Genomic DNA, 16661 nt, shown 5'->3' with positions numbered 1-16661 from the left:
AGATATTTTAATGAGAAACAGACATTGAATGCTTCAAAAATGTTCATTGGAACAGGGAGAGTGTGGACTTTTAAAGGCTAGGTTACCTTCGACAAAATGGATTCATTATTAAAGTATTGGACAGGCAACTGCTTATGGATGCTATTTAGATTAATTTCCAGAACGCAATTGATACTCTGCGAAGAGATTGCAGCTAAATTTAAAGCTCATAGAATTGAAGGAAAAATATTGACAGGTAGACACCACAAGTAGGGGTGTTAATCGATCTATTTTAGAGTTTTTCCTGTGGTTTATGACCTGGAAATGAGATTGCAGAATATTAGTCAGTGGGTTGCTTGACCTAGCCTTAAATTTGAATAAGCACGTGGCTTGATGGTGGGTTGTTACCACCTTGGACACTGAAGGACAAGAGCGGTTGACTGTTGGTGTTGCGCAATATCCAGGTCTCCGTCTGCAAGGTCACACTGGCTTGGAAGCCATGACCAAGGATGGAGCCTTGAGTCTCAGAGAGAGGAGCAATAGTTTTGGGTGCTGCTCTTGTATGGCAGCAATGTGTTTATAGTCATGTTAACCTGCAAGGATTAGAATTCATTCATTCAATAACAGGTCATATCATTTTATAAATAGGACCTGTACCTGTTTGTTAAAGACAAAACTTCATTCTTGTTTCTATCAATAAAGTTATGTTATGGACATATTTCCCAGCGTCATCTCTTTCTGGCATTTATAATGGACTTACAAAACCTTTTACAAGTAACAGCATTACCTAATTCTCCATCCCAGAGTGCTGTGGATTCTCAGTCATGGAGTGTATTCAAGGATCAGATGGCTGGAGTGTTTGTCATTACAAGTCCGAGAGGACTGGCTGGAAAATGTTAGAGAGAGGTATGAACCATGATCTTACTGAATGGATGAGCATGCTCAAAGTCTACGGCTTTCTTCTGCTTCTATACATGTATACTCATGCTATTATAGCATTAATTTCTGTACTATATTTATATTATCTAAAGCCACTGGCTTGATTCCTCATTACAAACTGTTTTCTGGCCAAGAAGTTAAATGTTTTCAGAATCCAGTTTATTATGTCATGACATTTGTTGTGTGGCAGTACTACAGTGCAAGAGTTAAAAATTAGTATGTTACAATGAATAGTGCTAAACGTGAGTTTATAGTAGCCACTGTCTGAAATGAAACAAGTCTTTGTAGCTTTGGTGTCTTACATCAGTCAATGTATTTCATCTCATATCTTGGCCATTTCTATGACTTTTGCATAGACTTAGCTGATGAAAATCTCAAGCATGCACTTTCATCCTGAAATGACATTGGCAATGCTCTCTTAACTGGTCTCTTTTTTTCATTGACATGGCTTCAAATCTAATCTTTGGCAACACATTTGCTCATCTGCACTAATAGCACTCTATGACCCAATGGCAAGTTATTTTGTTTTAAAGCTTTTGTAGCACCTTCGACAAGAGGCCATTCAACCTATCATGTCTGTGCCTGTTAAAGAGGACCTACCCAGTCTGACCCTACATTCCAGCACCATGTGCAGGTCACAGCTACTCAAGTGCACATCCAAAAACTGTTTTAATATGATGAAGGGTCTTAGCCCGAAACGTTAACTGTTATCCCATCTGGTTCAAGAGCCTGATTAATGGTTGAAGTGTAATAACTGCTCCTGAACCTGTGGTGTGAGTCCTAAGGCTCCTGTACCTTCTTCCTGATGGCAGTAGCGAGAGGAGAGCATGACCTGGGTAGTGGGGATCCCTGATGATGGATGCTGTTTTCTTGCCACAATACTCCATGTAGATGTACTCAGTGATGGGGAGGACTTTACCTCAATTGACTGGGCTGTACCCACTACTTTTTTGCAGGATTTTCTATTCAAGGGCTTTGGTTTTTCCATAACAGGCTGTGATGCAGCCAGTCAAAACACTCCCCACCACAAAGAGGCTAAAATCTATAGAAATTTGTCAAAGGTTTTGATATCATGTCAAATCTTTGATGTCCCAGAGCTGAGAGAAGTGCCAATGAAATGGCATCTGATGTTGACATTTTGTGATGGTAGGCAAATTCCAGCGGATCCAAGTCACTCTTCAGGTAGGAGTTAAAATGCTTCATGACCAACCTTTCCAGCGTTGTTGTAGGAAAGCAGCATCCATCATCTGGACCCCCCCCCCCCACCCCCACCACCCAGCTCACGCTTTCTTCTCACTGCTGCCATCAAAGCATTTCATCACAATGGATGCAAGTGCTACTGGATAGGGAACCTGGTGCACCTCAGGGGTATGTGCTTATCCCACTCTCTCTATACCCATGACTTGTGGTTAGGCATAGCTCAAATACCATCTGTAAATTTGCTAATGATACAACCATTGTTGGTGGAATCTCAGATGGTGAAGAGAGGGTTTACAGGAGTGAGATATGCCAACCAGTGGTGTTGCTGCAACAACCTGGCACTCAACGTCAGTAAGACGAAAGAGCTGATTGTGGACTTCCGAAAGGGTAGATGAAGGGACACATACAAATCCTCAAAGAGGGATCAGAAATGGAGAGAATGAGCAGTTTCAGGTTCCTGGGTGTCAAGATCTCTGAGGATCTAACCTGGTCCCAACAGATCGATACAGCTAGAAAGAAGGCAAGGCAGTGACCATACTTCATTAGGAGATTGAAGAGGTTTGATATGTCAGCAAGAACACTCAAAAACTTTTATAAATGTACCGTGGAGAGCGAGAGCATTCTGACAGGCTGCATCACTGTCTGGTATGGGGGAACTACTGCACGGGACAGAAAAAGTTTCAGAGGGTCGTAAATTTAGTCAGCTCCATCTTTGGTACTGGCATCCAGGACATCTTCAGGGAGCGGTATCTCAGAAAGGCAGCGTCCATTCTTAAAGACCTCCAGCACCCAGGGCATGCCCTTTTCTCACTGTTACCATCAGGTAGGAAGTACAGAAGCCTGAAGGCACACACTCAGCGATTCAGGAACAGCTTCTTCCCCCCCACTCCCTCCGTTATCCGATTCTTTGGACACTACCTCACTTTTCAATGTACAGTATTTCTGTTTTTGCACCTTTTAAAAAAGTTTATTCAATATACATAATTGATTTACTTGTTTATTCATCATTATTATTTTTCTCTGCTAGATTATGTATTGCATTGAACTGCTGCTAAATTAACAAATTTCACGACACATGCCAGTTATAATAAACCTGATTCTGATTCTGAAGGTGGTGGTACCCCCACTTCACTTGCTGTTCTTGTTGATAGAGGCGCCAGCAATAAATACTCCTTCTTACCGTTAAAATTTAGGATATTCTGATTGGCTGAAAGGACAGGCCGTCTTCCCTATCGATTGGTCTCCTGGATGTACTTTTCCGAGGGATCTATTGGCTGAGAAGGAAAATCGGAATTTTGGACTGTGATTGGTGAATCGGAATTAAGTGAGCGCAGCGATTGGTCGATAGACTAGAAACGGAAGCCGAGCCCTGTGCTGTCACGTGATTGATCTAGAAGCCGAAGGTCGTTCGGTGGGTTGGAGCTTGAGGAAGTGGTTCGTTACCGGCGCCATGAAACATTATGAGGTGAGGTAGAGGCCAGGCGTCATCCCTGTGCAAGGGCAGTTGGATGGTGACAGCGGGCGAACGTTGTCCGTGTTGTGAGATGGACGTGTTATTGTAAAGCGTGGTTAAAGCTGCCGCCTGAAAGCTCTTTATGCCGTGCAGGCGCACGCGCTGTTTGCCTGGCAACGTGTTTACGCATGCGTAGTTCATACTTTACCGATACTGCGCATGTGTCTTGCACGCCCGAATGATAACAGTCCAGTGTCTGATAGAGATGTTGGCGATTCTCATTCTACCAAAAAAATTTACTTCATGGTCATTTGAAACGAACCTTACGTTTATGTAGTCTGTAGTCATTCAAAGGCAGTAGTTTGACCCTACTTGTTCTTGCAGCAGAACCAGGCACTGCAGTTGTCTATTCATTTCTTGTGTACACTGTTGCAACGGGATCCTACCACCAAACAGCCCCTTACCTCTCCCCACCACTCTCTGCTTTCCGCAAAGATCGCTCCTTTCGTGAATTCCGTGCCTGTCTGTCCCTTCCCACTGATATCCCACCTGGCACGTTTCCCTACAAGCGGCAGAAATGCTACATTACACCTGCCCATTCATTTCCTCCATTCAGGGCCCCCAAACAGGCCTTCCAGATGGGGCAACACTACACCTCCGAAACTGTTGGGGACGTCAGTTGTATCTGGTGTTCCCAGTGTGGCTGTGCTACGTTGTTGAGACCCGAAGTAAATCGGGGGACTGCTTTTTCGAGCACCTCTGCGCCATCAGCCAAAAGTGGAATTTCCTGGTAGCAAAATAGTTTCATTTCCCTCACCATTCCCGTTCTGACATGTCAGTCGATGGCCTCCACTTTTGTTACAATGAGGCCACTCTCAGGGTGGAGGTGCAACACCTCATGTTCTCTGGAGGTAGCCTCCAACCTGATGGCACAAATATCCGTTTATCTTTACAGTATTTTCCCCTACCTCCTTCCCCTCTTCCATTCTCCTCTCTAGTCTCTTACCTCTTCTTACCTGCCTAACAACTCCCCCTTGTGCCCCTCTTTCTTTCCTTTCTCCTATGGTCCATTCTTCTCTCCTATCAGATTCCTCCTTCTCCATGCTTTACCTTTTGGTCTTCAGCCATCACCACCTATCTAGCCCTCCTTCCCCACCCTCCACTTTTTTTTTCTGTGTCTTCTCCCTTTCAAATCATGAAGGGTCTTGGTGCAAAAGGTTGATCAGTTTATTCATTTCCATAGATGCTGAATTTTTGTGTGTGTTACTATCTACAAATGCTTGATTTATAATGGGGAAAAAAGTAGTGTTGGAAGTACATGCAGTTCTGAGCTTGACTTTGAAATGACAGTTAATTTCTTGGGTGAATGACCTCTAAAATGGAACTCTTCCCCATTCTGACAGTAAGATGATCATAATCTACCAGGTCCACTGACTCCTGCAACTAACTTTAATGTACTTTCATTGAAATTGAAATATCTTTATTGTCATTGCATAGTACAATTTGTCATGCAGTGAAAATGAGTTTGCATTTCTCGTACTCAATGCTATGAAACAACAAATAAAATAAATAAACAATAAATAAAATCAAGTAACCAGCCAGTACAAGCAATGTCCGGCAGTACAAAAGCGCAACTCAGATGCATGATAGCCATAAAACCAGTATTAAAAGTAGCAATATAACTAATTTATGGATGATGCTTGATCGATTGGTTCAGAGCAATTATAGCTCTGGGGAAAAAGCTATTTTTCAGTCTGGAAGTGCGGGCATAGACAATCTTATAATGTCTGCCAGATGGAAGAAGTTCAAACAGATGATTGCATGGGTGTGTATTGTCCTTACAAATGCTTGTAGCTTTCCTTAGGCAGTGTGAGCTGTAGGTGTCCTCCAGGGCTGGGAGCTCCAATGATCTTCTGTGTGCTAGAGACAACCCGCTGAAGTGCTTTCCTATCAGCTGCTATACAAGTGAGCTACCACACAGAGATGCAGTATGTTAAGATGCTCTCTATGGTGCAGCGGTAAAAGGTCACCAGGTCTATCTGTTCAGGTAGACCAGCTTTCTTCAGCGTCCTGAGGGAAAACTAGCGTTGCTGTGCTTTCTCAACTATTGTTGTCTTGTTTCTATATGAAATACATTCTGTTCTTCCAGTTTTATTGGTATATCTTTCATACTGATGCCTGGGGTTAGAGGTCTGCTCTGGATGAAATTCAAGTCTTAACTAACTGATCACAGCCAATGCAAATCCAGTCTGAGCTCACTGTCAAGAGATTCAGTTGTTGTTCAGCCCAAACATCAGAATGGGGAAGAAATTTTTTTGACTGTGGAATGATTGTTAATGGCAGAGAGGGTGGTTTGAGTATCTCAGAAACTGCTGTCCTCATGGGCTTTAAACACACAACAGCCTCTAGAGCTTACAGAGGATGGTGTGAGAAAAAACATCCAATAAGCAGTTCTGTTGGTGAAATGCTTTGTTAATGAGAGAGATCAGAGAATGGTTCAAGCTGACAGGAAGGCGCCAGTAACTCAGATAACCGCACGTTATAATAGTGGTGCGCAACTCTGAATGCACAACACATTGAGCCTTGAAGTGAATGGGTTACAGCAGCTGAAGACCACAAATAGACACTCAGTGGGAACTTTCTTAGGTACAGGAGGTAAAATGGTCATTGAGTACAGAAACAGTTTGAAAGAGAAGTAGTATGCAGCTGCATCTGTAGAGAAATAACTGGGTTTGTTCCGTGGAATGATTAAACTCACTGTTGAATCCTGAGGGTTAATGTGCGCAGACCATGGATGCAGTGCTATTGCTTGAGCTTACATTGGGCATCATTAGGACAATATAAGAAGCTGAATGTAGCTTTGTCAGTGAGATGCAGCTTAATTGGGACAGGAGGCTGTTGCTAAACTGTTTCTAATTAGCATCAATAGTCTTTAGACACTACGCTGTGCTCAGAGTGAATAGTTTTTAGATGACATCAGTTGCATGTGCTTGTGCTTTTAAAAAAAAACCAGGGCTTTCATCACTGATTGTTAGTGAGAAATATGCAGCAAGACAATTCAGAACTGTTGTTCACTGTGGTTTCAAGCATTCACACTTGGAGATGCCAGGGACAGCCAGGAGTGAAAATGAAACAATTTCACTACTTTGTCAAGTTAGGTATTATGAAGAACTTGAAGGTATCAACAATCATCTTGAATGTTGCAATGAAAATGAAGATTTGGAGGATGCAATCACCAAAAACATTATGTTTGTTTTATCATGTACCATAATTCTTTCTGTATTTTAATTTTAGCATCCTGTCACAGACCTCCTTCGTTCTTTCCTCCCCTGGCTTTCTCTCTGTGGTCATTGACAACTTCTCCTCCCTCATCCAACCTTATCAAAAAGTAACATTGTTTTGTTTTGTTGTACTTTAATTTTGTACTCCAAGAAGATGTATAATATTCAAAATTAATTTGTGGCTTGTGTAGTGGATCATTGAGGGTTCTCTGGAATTTTCTGCCCTCCTGTGAGCTGTGGAGGCTAGATCATTATCGGTATTTGAGGAGGCGGTAGGTAAAATTTTTGAAAGATCAGGGAATTTAGTGTTCTATGGATCTGGCACAAGGGAGGAGCTGAGGCCTGAAGCATATCATCTACAATCATATTGAATGGTGGGGCAGACTTGAGGGGCTGAATGGTCTGCTCCTGCTCTTATTCTCTTGTGAGAATTAAATGATATAATGTAGTCAACACACCTAATGGAGGGGAATAAATAGTCAATATTTTGGGTTGAGACCCTTCATCAGGACTGAGAAAGGAGGGAACAGAAACCAAAATAAGAATGTGGGGTGATGGTAAGGAGTGCAAACTGGTAGATGATGGGTAAAACCATCTTGACCTGAAACATTGTTTATTTCTTTCATGCCTTGGTTAAGATTTCTACTACTATGCTGTAGGTATTCCACCTTTGAAACCTTTAATTACTTCGTGATAGTGCCCACTAATAGGAACATTCAATTGACACTGGTAGAAAGCTCATCTTAATTACTGAGGCACTGTGGAAACCTGACTTTAATGGAGTCTGAGGTAGCCTTGGTGAAGATGTTTTGCTGTTCAATTAGTAAATGCTGGGCATGGAGCAGTTTCCTCACTGGGAGAATGGGCAAAGGAGTGACAGGTGGAATATACTGTTGGGAAGTGTATGGTCTTGCACTTTGCTAAAAGGAATAAAGGCTAGGCTATTTTCTAAATGGGAATAAAATTCAGAAATTAGAGGTGCAAATGGACATGTAGTCCATGTGCAGGATTTGCTAAAGGTTAACTTGCAGGTTGAGATGGTGGCAAATGCAATGGTAGCATTCATTTGCAGGTCCAGATTATAAAAGCAAGGATGTAATGTTGAGGCTTTATACGACATTGATTAAAGTTCAAAGTAAAAATTATTATCAGAACACATATGTGTCACCACATACAACCCTGAGGATCTCTTTCTGCACACACACTCAGCAAATCTGCCTGGACAAGATAGAAAACTTTTCAGCTTACATTGTGGGCAACATTTTAATTGACTTGAATAATAACTGTAAACAGGATCACTGGAAAGAGCAAGAGCATAGAAGACAACAAACTGCAACTGCAAATATAAATAATGAGAGCGTGAAATAACGCGCTCAAGAGCATCAAGAAAGCTCGCCTCTGTCCCAGGATACTGACGGACTTTTACCGCTGTACCATTGAGAGCATACTCACCAACTGCATCTCAGTGTGGTATGGCAATTGTCCCATATCGGACTGCAAAGCACTAGCAGATAGTGAAAACTGCCCAGCGGATTATCAGCACCCAATTGCCCACCATTGAGAACATTTATCATAAACGCTGCCAAGGATGCTATGAAGGATGCATCTCACCCTAACCATGGACTTTTTGCTCTCCCATCCGGTAGACACTACAGGAGCCTCCGCTCCCGCACCAGCAGGCTCAGGAAGAGCTTCTTCTCTGAGGTTGTGACCCTGCTGAACCTCACATCACAGCGCTAAGCAATATTGCACCCATATTGTACTGTCTCAGTACTTTTATATTTGTATGCCTTAACACTTTTTATTCGCAGTTATTTTGTAAACTAACACTGTTCTTTTGCACTTCTGGTTGGATGCTATTTGCATTTCATGGCTTTGTATCTGTACTCGGCACAATGACAATAAAGTTGAATCTAATCTAATCTAACAAGATAAAAGAGTCCTTAACGTGAGGTAATTGGTGGCAGGACCATCTCAATAGATGAGTAGATGTGTGTAGTTATCCTCTTTTGTTCAAGAACCTGATGACTGAGGGATAGTAACTGTTCTTGAACGTGGTGGTATGACTCCTGAGGCACTTGTACCTTCTACCTGATGGCAGCAGCGAGACAAGAGCTTGGTCTGGGTGGTGAGGATCTTAAATGAGGGACATTGCTTTTCTACAGCATTGTTTCACATAGATGTGCTCAATGGTTGGGAGGGTTTTATCCATGATGTACTGGGCCAAATGCACTACCTTTTGTGGGAATTTCCGCTCAAAGGCATTGGTGTTCCTATACCAGGCTGTAATGCAGCCAGTTGGCACACTTTTACCACACATCTATGGAAGTTTGTCAAGGTTTTTGGTGTCATGCTGAATCTCAACAGATTCCTAAGAAAGTAGAGATGCTGTTGTGTTTTCTTTGCAATTACATTTATATGATGTGTCCAGGACGCGTCCTCTGAGATAGTGACACCCAGGAATTTAAAGTTACTGATCCTCTCCACTTCTGATTCTCTGGTGGGTACTGGCTCATGACTCTGGTTCCCTTCTCCAAGAAACCATTAGTTTCTTTGGTCTCAGTCCGCATTTGGAGTATTTTGAGCTGTTTTGGGCCCCTTATCTAAGAAAAGATGTGCTGGCACTGGAGAGGTTCATTTGCGAGAATGATTACAGGAATGGAGGGGTTAATATAAGAGGAGTGCTTGATGCTCTGGGCCTGTACTCGCTGGAGTTTAAAAGAATGAGGGGGGATCTCATTGAAACATACTGAATATTGAAAGGCATAGATAGGGTGCATGTGAAGAGGATGTTTCCTTTTGTAGGAAAGTCTCGGACCAGAAGGCCCAGCCTTGGAATAGAGGGACATCCCTTTAATACAGAGACGAGGAGGGATTATTTTAATCAGAAGTTTATGAATCTGTGGAATTCCTTGCCACAGACAGTGTGGATGCCAAGTCATTGAATATATTTAAAGCTGATAGGTTCTGGATTAGTCAGGGTGTCAGATGTTATGGGGAAATGGAAGCAATTGGGTTTGAGAGGAAAAATAAATTATGTTGGAATGGCGGAGCAGATTCAATGGGCTGAATGGCCTAATTCTGCTCCTCTGTCTTCTGATCTTATGGTGTTGTATCTACATCTGATAATCACACAAGTTTGTGCCTGTGCCACCTTTAGAAAAAGTTACCCAATTAGTTTTGCAGATATTTCTATTTCAAATATTTATCTAATCCCACTTTTGTTTCAACTTCTACCACACTTTCTGGTCATGCAATCTAGACTGTAACAACCGGTTGCATAAAACCTTTCTCACTACTTTTGTTGATTTTCACACATCTGCATCTCTGGATGGATGTGTTGCCAACTGAGTAATGGCTGACATTAAATTTTTAGTAAATGATCAGGAATGTGCAGGGAGCTGCTCCATACAATGGTACAAGACATTATATTTACAAGCTCTGGCCCCGTAAAGCCTGTCTTGAATCTGATTATTATGAGATTTTACATTATAATTTATGTGGGAAAAGTACCGGTAGTTGCATTCCAATCGTTCTCTCAGGGCCACTGCTTTATGATGTAATGCTTAACTCTGTTGGCTTTCTGGAGGAAAGGATATAATTCAAAAGAACAGCATCAGGATTGTAGTCAAGAAACACTTCTGCATACAGAGTGCGGTGAGATGCTTTGGTTTATCGCAGTATCAGTTAAATTTCCAGCAGCAGAGGGATTGGGCTGGAGTGAAGGGAGGATGGTCAAGGTGACAGCTGCAGCTGGAAAATCTGTAACCACATAGCTCTAGTAACCAGGGTTCGATCCTAACGTCCGGACCCATCGATGTGGAGTAAGCATATTCCCAGTGTGACTGCGTGGATTTCTCTTGGGTCGTCTGATTTCCTTCGTCATCCCAAAGCCATGAAGGTTGAAAGATTAGCTATAGCTTTCAATGAGTGAGTAGATGAATGGAAGTTGATGGAACCGTGGAAAGAGTCAAATAGATTAGGGTATGACTAGTCAAAATGGGTTTTGGCCCGAAATGTTGTCACTACCTCCTCCCATAGATGCTGTCTGGCCTGCTGAGTTCTGCCAGCATTTTGTGTTTTTATTTATTTCCAGCATCTGCAGTTTCACTCGTGTTGACTAGGTACAGGAGTGTCTGTACATAAGGTGATTGACAAGAAATGATAAAGTAGCAGTAATGATACGGAGTGTGGTGGGGTGGGTTAGTAGGTGGAGGTGCTAATCAGCCTTACTGTTTGAAGAAAATAACTGTTTTTGAGTGTAGTGGTGCTGGTGTGGATGTTCCATAACCACCTTCCTGCTGGGAGTGGGACTACCCATTGTAAAGCCTTCTTGTTCACTGCAGTGCAGTTTCCGTACCATGCAGTGATGCACTTTGTAAGGATGCTCTATACTGCACATCTGTCGGGGACTTGGGAGCATGAGTATAGACATGCATAGTCCAGCTCTCTTCAGCTTCATCAGAAAGCAGAGGTGTTGATGAGATCTCTTGATTGTGTAGGTGGTGTTCTGGGTCCATGGTAGAGTAAGTGGTAATGAACTGAAGCACTTTTTTCTTAAGAATAATGGAAATGATGATGATTAAATATTTCAGTAGGAACTAGAGTAGAAACTTGCCGGGAAATGTATGGGCTTGATGGGCTGAATGGCTCCCTATACCATAATTATTCTGAATCTGATATAGGGCTGATTGACAGCTTTGGAAAGGAACCATGAGACAGCCTTAGTTTTTTGGATTTGATTATTGTGTTTATCTTCCAAGTGTGCTTGTAGACTTTAAATTGTGCTGAAAGTGGACAATGCCTTTGCTCCTAATTTAAAACACATGGAAGTTTCCAGAAAGTGTCAAGAAGTTTCCTTGGAAAGAACAATATTTACCTCGGAAATTTCAGGAATGTCAGAAGCAGTTTGGCAAGGAGCAGGGAGAGATTAAGTATTAAAACAAAAGAAATCAAACTTGGAAGCTGTTACCACTACTGGTTACAAGATCAGTCTCTGAATATTATTTTGACAGATTAGACATCTAACATGAGAGGGTTAAATGTGAGAGGGTGAATTGACAAGGTAGTTGAAGTGGCAGGGTGAAGCTAAGAACTTGATGATATGATGGCCAAGGAAGGATCAATTGGCTTATCGAGCCCGCCCCCACATTATGATGGCCATAGCATCCAAAACCATCCTCTCCATCCCTCACTGCAAACATGTGATCTCTGGGATGGCACGATGGACAAACAAGCCATTACTTCGGAAAAAAATACCCAAAGTCACAAAAACAGGTTCAGGAAACTATGTGGACAGAAAGATATTTATGAACAAGTGTGCTTTCTCCACTACCCTGTCGACCCCAGTTAGTCACACTACTCAGTTGACTGATGAGGTAGGTAACACATCGCTTGGTAGGAAGAGCAAGGAAGGTAGGCTAACTGGCACTATTTTAAATTTAGAGTAAAAATCACCCTGCTGGAGGAACTTGGGGGTGTGGGGGGAGGGTGGTGGGCATCATCTCTAGATGTGTTTTGGTTCAAGACACTTCTACAGGGCTGTCAGTCTCGATGAAGGAGTGTCCGCTTGAAGAGCGAACTATCCAGTTTGCTCCGCAGATGTTCCCTGATCCACGGAATTCCTACAGCAGTGTTTTTTTTGCTTCGGATTCCAGCATTTTCAGCCTACTGTATCACCATTTTGGAATTGGTGTAGATCTTTTAGTATCCGGAGTGCAGCAACCTATATAAAGCCCTGGGGATATGCCCCACTGGAATTGTTCATCATGCTTTGGCAGGCTTCAGAGGAGGTGCAGGTGTAGTTAATGAAAATCAGATTTAAGTCGAACTTTTGACTAAACAAGGTGTATTTGATTGCTTTTACCCTGAAAAGATTTCATACAGGATTCAAAGTACATTTATTGTCAAAGAAAGTATAAATTATTCAACCCTGAGATTTGTTTGTTTACAGTCACAAAGCAGAAACCTGAAAGAACCCAGTAAAAAAATAAAAATAAAAGACCAACACCTGATGTGCAAGAGAAAGGGGGAGAAAATGCAAATCATGCAAACCATTGAAGCGAGCAACATTCCGGACTAAATTGAGCCCTCAGGTCTGAACCCCAGAGTAGGCCAAAAGCCTATTAGTAGCCACAGAGCACAGCATAGCCTCAGCACTATGGAAAAAGGAGTGACCATCGTGGAGAGTGAGCAAAGTCGACTCTTGCCTCTGATCTAGGCTGGCATTAAAATTGTCTAAACAGTGATCGTACCTCACACTAGGACCCAGCCCAGCCGCTGTGAAGAGCTCGGGCCTAGACCACACTGCCTGGAGTGATCCAGCCTCACACCTGAGCCAGTTGTACGGACATTAAATCTCCTCTGCCCTGGCCCCAACTTCTCCTCTTGGCTTCCAGAGCCATTCAGCCTCACAGCTGGGCCAGTTGTATCAGCATCAGAACTCCTCCGCCCTGGCTCTGACTTCTCCTCTCGGCACCCAGAGTGATTCAGCCTCGCACCCAAACCAGTTGTACAGACATTAAATCTCCTCTGCCCCAGCCCCGACTTCTCCTCTCCGAATGGCTCACTCCGTCTGCATTGATTCTGCAATACACAAGCTCAGCTCATCCCCTGAACTCGTCTCGCCATCACTTGCCCCTCACTGTTTGTGGTGAATAATTTATCACAATTTATGTTAGAAAACGGTTTTTATGATGTTTTTAGTCGTATTTCTTGCCATTTGAACTATCAATAACTTGCTGCACACTTTCAATAGAAGTATCTAAATTTCAAAATAAATTACAAACAAATAAGCAGCCACAGATTTAAAATGTTGGACAAACCAGTCAGATTATCCTATTAAGAAAAATTGGGCAGTTTGGGTTGGTATTTTTGGAGGTTAGAAGAACGAAAGGTGACATTTCAAACATAGAAGGTCCTAATGGGGATTTGACGGTAGATTTTGAGAAGCTTTTACTAATGGAGGAGTCACAAGCAAGGAGACATAGTTACAAAATAAGGGGTTGGCCATTTAAAACAAACATGTAGTAATTTCTTCTGAGGGTAGTTATTGTTATTCCTCTGCATGCCTTGTGGATTATTGCTGGCAACCTTGCCATTTCTTTAGCACTTTGTGTGTTTTTATTTACGAGGCTGGGTTGCTAGCTTGACACTCAACCCAGCATGGATGGAAAGCGTGCAAGGAACTGGTCGGATTCAAACCCGGGACCACTTGCCTCGAAGTCCAGTGTTGATGCCACTACTGCATCAGCTGGCATACTGAGGATAGTGAATCTCTGGAATTTTCCACCCCCAAAAGTGGTGGGGGCCTGATCGTTAGAGAAATTTAAGGTAGAGATAGATAAATATTTGAAGGTTCGAGGAATTGGGTGCTACAGGGAATTGGCACAGAAGTGGAGCTGGAGTAAGATAATTTTACTTTTATTTTTTATTTTAGCGATACGGTGCAGAGTACGCCCTTCTGGTCCTTCTAGCCATGCTGCCCCGACAATACTGATTAACCCTAATTTAATCACGAGACAATTTATAATGACTAATTAACCTACCCAATATGTCTTTGGACTGAGGGAGGAAACGGGACCACACGGGGAAAACCCATGCATTCTATGTGGAGGACATACATCCTTACAGATGGTGCTGGAATTGAAATCTAAACTCCAGAATGCTAGCTCAACACCAAACCCAGCGTAGGTGGAAAGCGTGAAAGGAGCACCCTGAGCTGTAGTACCATCATGCTAACTGTTATGCTACCATGGCGCCCATCATGTTGAATGGTGAGGCAAGCTTGAGGGGTTAGTTTACCTCCTGCTTCAAAGTGAATTTATTATCAAAGTATATGTATCTTACCATATACAACCCTAAGATTCATTTTTTTGTGGGCATTGACAGTAAGTACAAGAAACGCCACAGTAGTGTAGAGGTTTCGTTATTCCTTTTTTGTGCCCTGTGGCACATTGGGTGGTGCTTTTTTTTTGCAATTTCCATAGCACTTGTCTGTTTTTTTTTACGAAGCTGAGTTGCTAACCCAGCAGAGATGGAAAGCGTGCAGTGAGTTTCAAACCCGGGACTATTTGCAGCAAAATCTGGTGCTGGTGCCACTACACCACCGGCTGGCTGGCACAGTGGTTGCAGCTTGGCGTGTTGCAGTTCAGAGTTCAGTCCTGGCGTTCTCTGTAAGGAGTCTGTACCTTCTCCCCGTGGTGTGTGTGGGTCCTTTAGTTCCTCCCACAGTCCAGAGACATACCAGGGAGGCTCATTGGTGATTGGAAATTGTCCCATGATTAGGTTGAGGTTAAATTGGAATTGTTGGGCGGTGTGGCTCGGAGTGCCTGAAGGGCCTATACCGTGCTGAATCTGTAAACAAATAATCAATAAACACGATTGAATCAATGAAAGATGGTCCCAAATAGGACAGTCAAACTTTTGGATGAATGCAGTACTTGCAAGGGTACGAAACTAGAATGGGAAAGATGCAGGACTGGAGCTAATTGAACTGGTCTTTGAAAAAGCTGTCATAAATCCCTCTGCTATATTGAAACAGCAATTCAGAAATTTGATTAGGATTTAACTATCTGCAATTTTCTTAGAGCTTTTGAATCGTTGCCCTAGGTGGCTACATGCCTAATTTAGTTGTGTAAATCAGGATTCCAACACATCAATGGGTCCCCAGTCTCACTGTAAGAATAAAGTAAAAAGCAGATAATCACTAGATAAGGCCATAAAGCTGTTGAATTATGACATTCTGTTCTTTATCTGCCCGTTATTTGCTCTAGACTCCCACTGATCTGATTGATTTGTTGGCCCTTTGAGTGGCCTAGTCAGCTACTCCATTTGTATCAGCTCAACCCCTCAGTGATGGTCAACGTTGGGAAATGATACCAGAGTCAGCACTTGTGCATACCCAGAACCACAGTGCATACAGTAGCATAACAATTTAAACTATTTTAACAGTGGCACAGTGCTGCCTCTCTGCTCCAGTGACCCAGGTTCAATCCTGACCTCAGGTGCTGTCTGTGTGGAGTTTGAATGCTTTCATCTGTGATTGTGTGACTTTCCCCTGGGTGCTTCAGATCCCAAGGATGTATGGGTTGGTAGGTTAAATTGCCCTTTATGTGTGATAGAATAGGGAAGGGTGGGGTAGTTGTAGATCTCCTGGAAGCAGTCTCGTCAACCCAACTAATCCATGATGACCAGGATGCCATATTTGACCTATATCCCTCTAAGTATCAGCTAGTTCAGTGGTGTTGTAGCAACAACCTTGAACTCAACATCAGTAAGACCAAAGAATTGATTGTGGACTTCAGAAAGGGTAAGAACAGGGAACATACACCAGTCCCCTGGGAGAGATCAGAAATGGAGAGAGTGAGCAATTTCAAGTTCCTGGGTGTCAACAGTTCTGAGGATCTATTCTGGGCCCACCATCGATGCGGCTACAAAGTAGGCATGACAATGGCTGTAATTTATGGGGAGTTAGAGGAGATTTGGTGTGTCACCGAAGACACTCACAGATTTCTGTGGATATACCATGGAGAGCATTCTAACTGGCTACATCGCTGGTATGGGAGTGTGGGGGAGGGGAGAGGTGCTATTGCACAGGATCAAAATAAGCTACAAAGAGTTGTAAACTTCGCTCCATCATGGGCACTAGCTTCTGTAAGATCCAGGACATCTTCAAGAAGTAATTTTTCCAAAGAGGTGTTATCCATCATTAAGGACCCCCATCGCCCAGGCCATGCCCTGTTCTCATTGCTACCATCAGGAAGGAGGTACAGAAGCCTGAAGGGACATACTCAATGATTCAGGAACAG

General features: G+C 42.8%; 2 protein-coding genes across 4 annotated transcripts in view; one reads left to right on the top strand and one right to left on the bottom strand.

Moving 5' to 3' along the window:
• Positions 1-16661, bottom strand: part of nxnl1 (nucleoredoxin like 1) — a 47362-nt gene that overhangs the window by 22151 nt on the left and 8550 nt on the right. For 2 of the 3 annotated variants that reach the window (XR_012101809.1, XR_012101810.1), the window contains one exon: positions 12803-15207. The exons of the other annotated variant lie outside the window; for it this stretch is intronic. The gene's annotated coding sequence lies outside the window, so the exon portion shown is untranslated. Of the gene's footprint in view, positions 1-12802; positions 15208-16661 lie in introns of those variants that run through there. 3 annotated transcript variants of the gene reach the window in all.
• Positions 3487-16661, top strand: part of tecrb (trans-2,3-enoyl-CoA reductase b) — an 83301-nt gene continuing 70126 nt past the window's right edge. Inside the window, exon 1 of the mRNA XM_073069246.1 lies at positions 3487-3583. Within this exon, the coding sequence (XP_072925347.1) occupies positions 3569-3583 (15 nt within the window). The 5' untranslated portion in view covers positions 3487-3568. The remainder of the gene's footprint in view (positions 3584-16661) is intronic.

This window comes from Hemitrygon akajei, chromosome 16 (genome assembly GCF_048418815.1).
Source record: "Hemitrygon akajei chromosome 16, sHemAka1.3, whole genome shotgun sequence".
Taxonomy (NCBI): domain Eukaryota; kingdom Metazoa; phylum Chordata; class Chondrichthyes; order Myliobatiformes; family Dasyatidae; genus Hemitrygon; species Hemitrygon akajei.
Note: the sequence above shows the minus strand (reverse complement) of the source record. Positions and strands in the feature narration are given on the sequence as shown.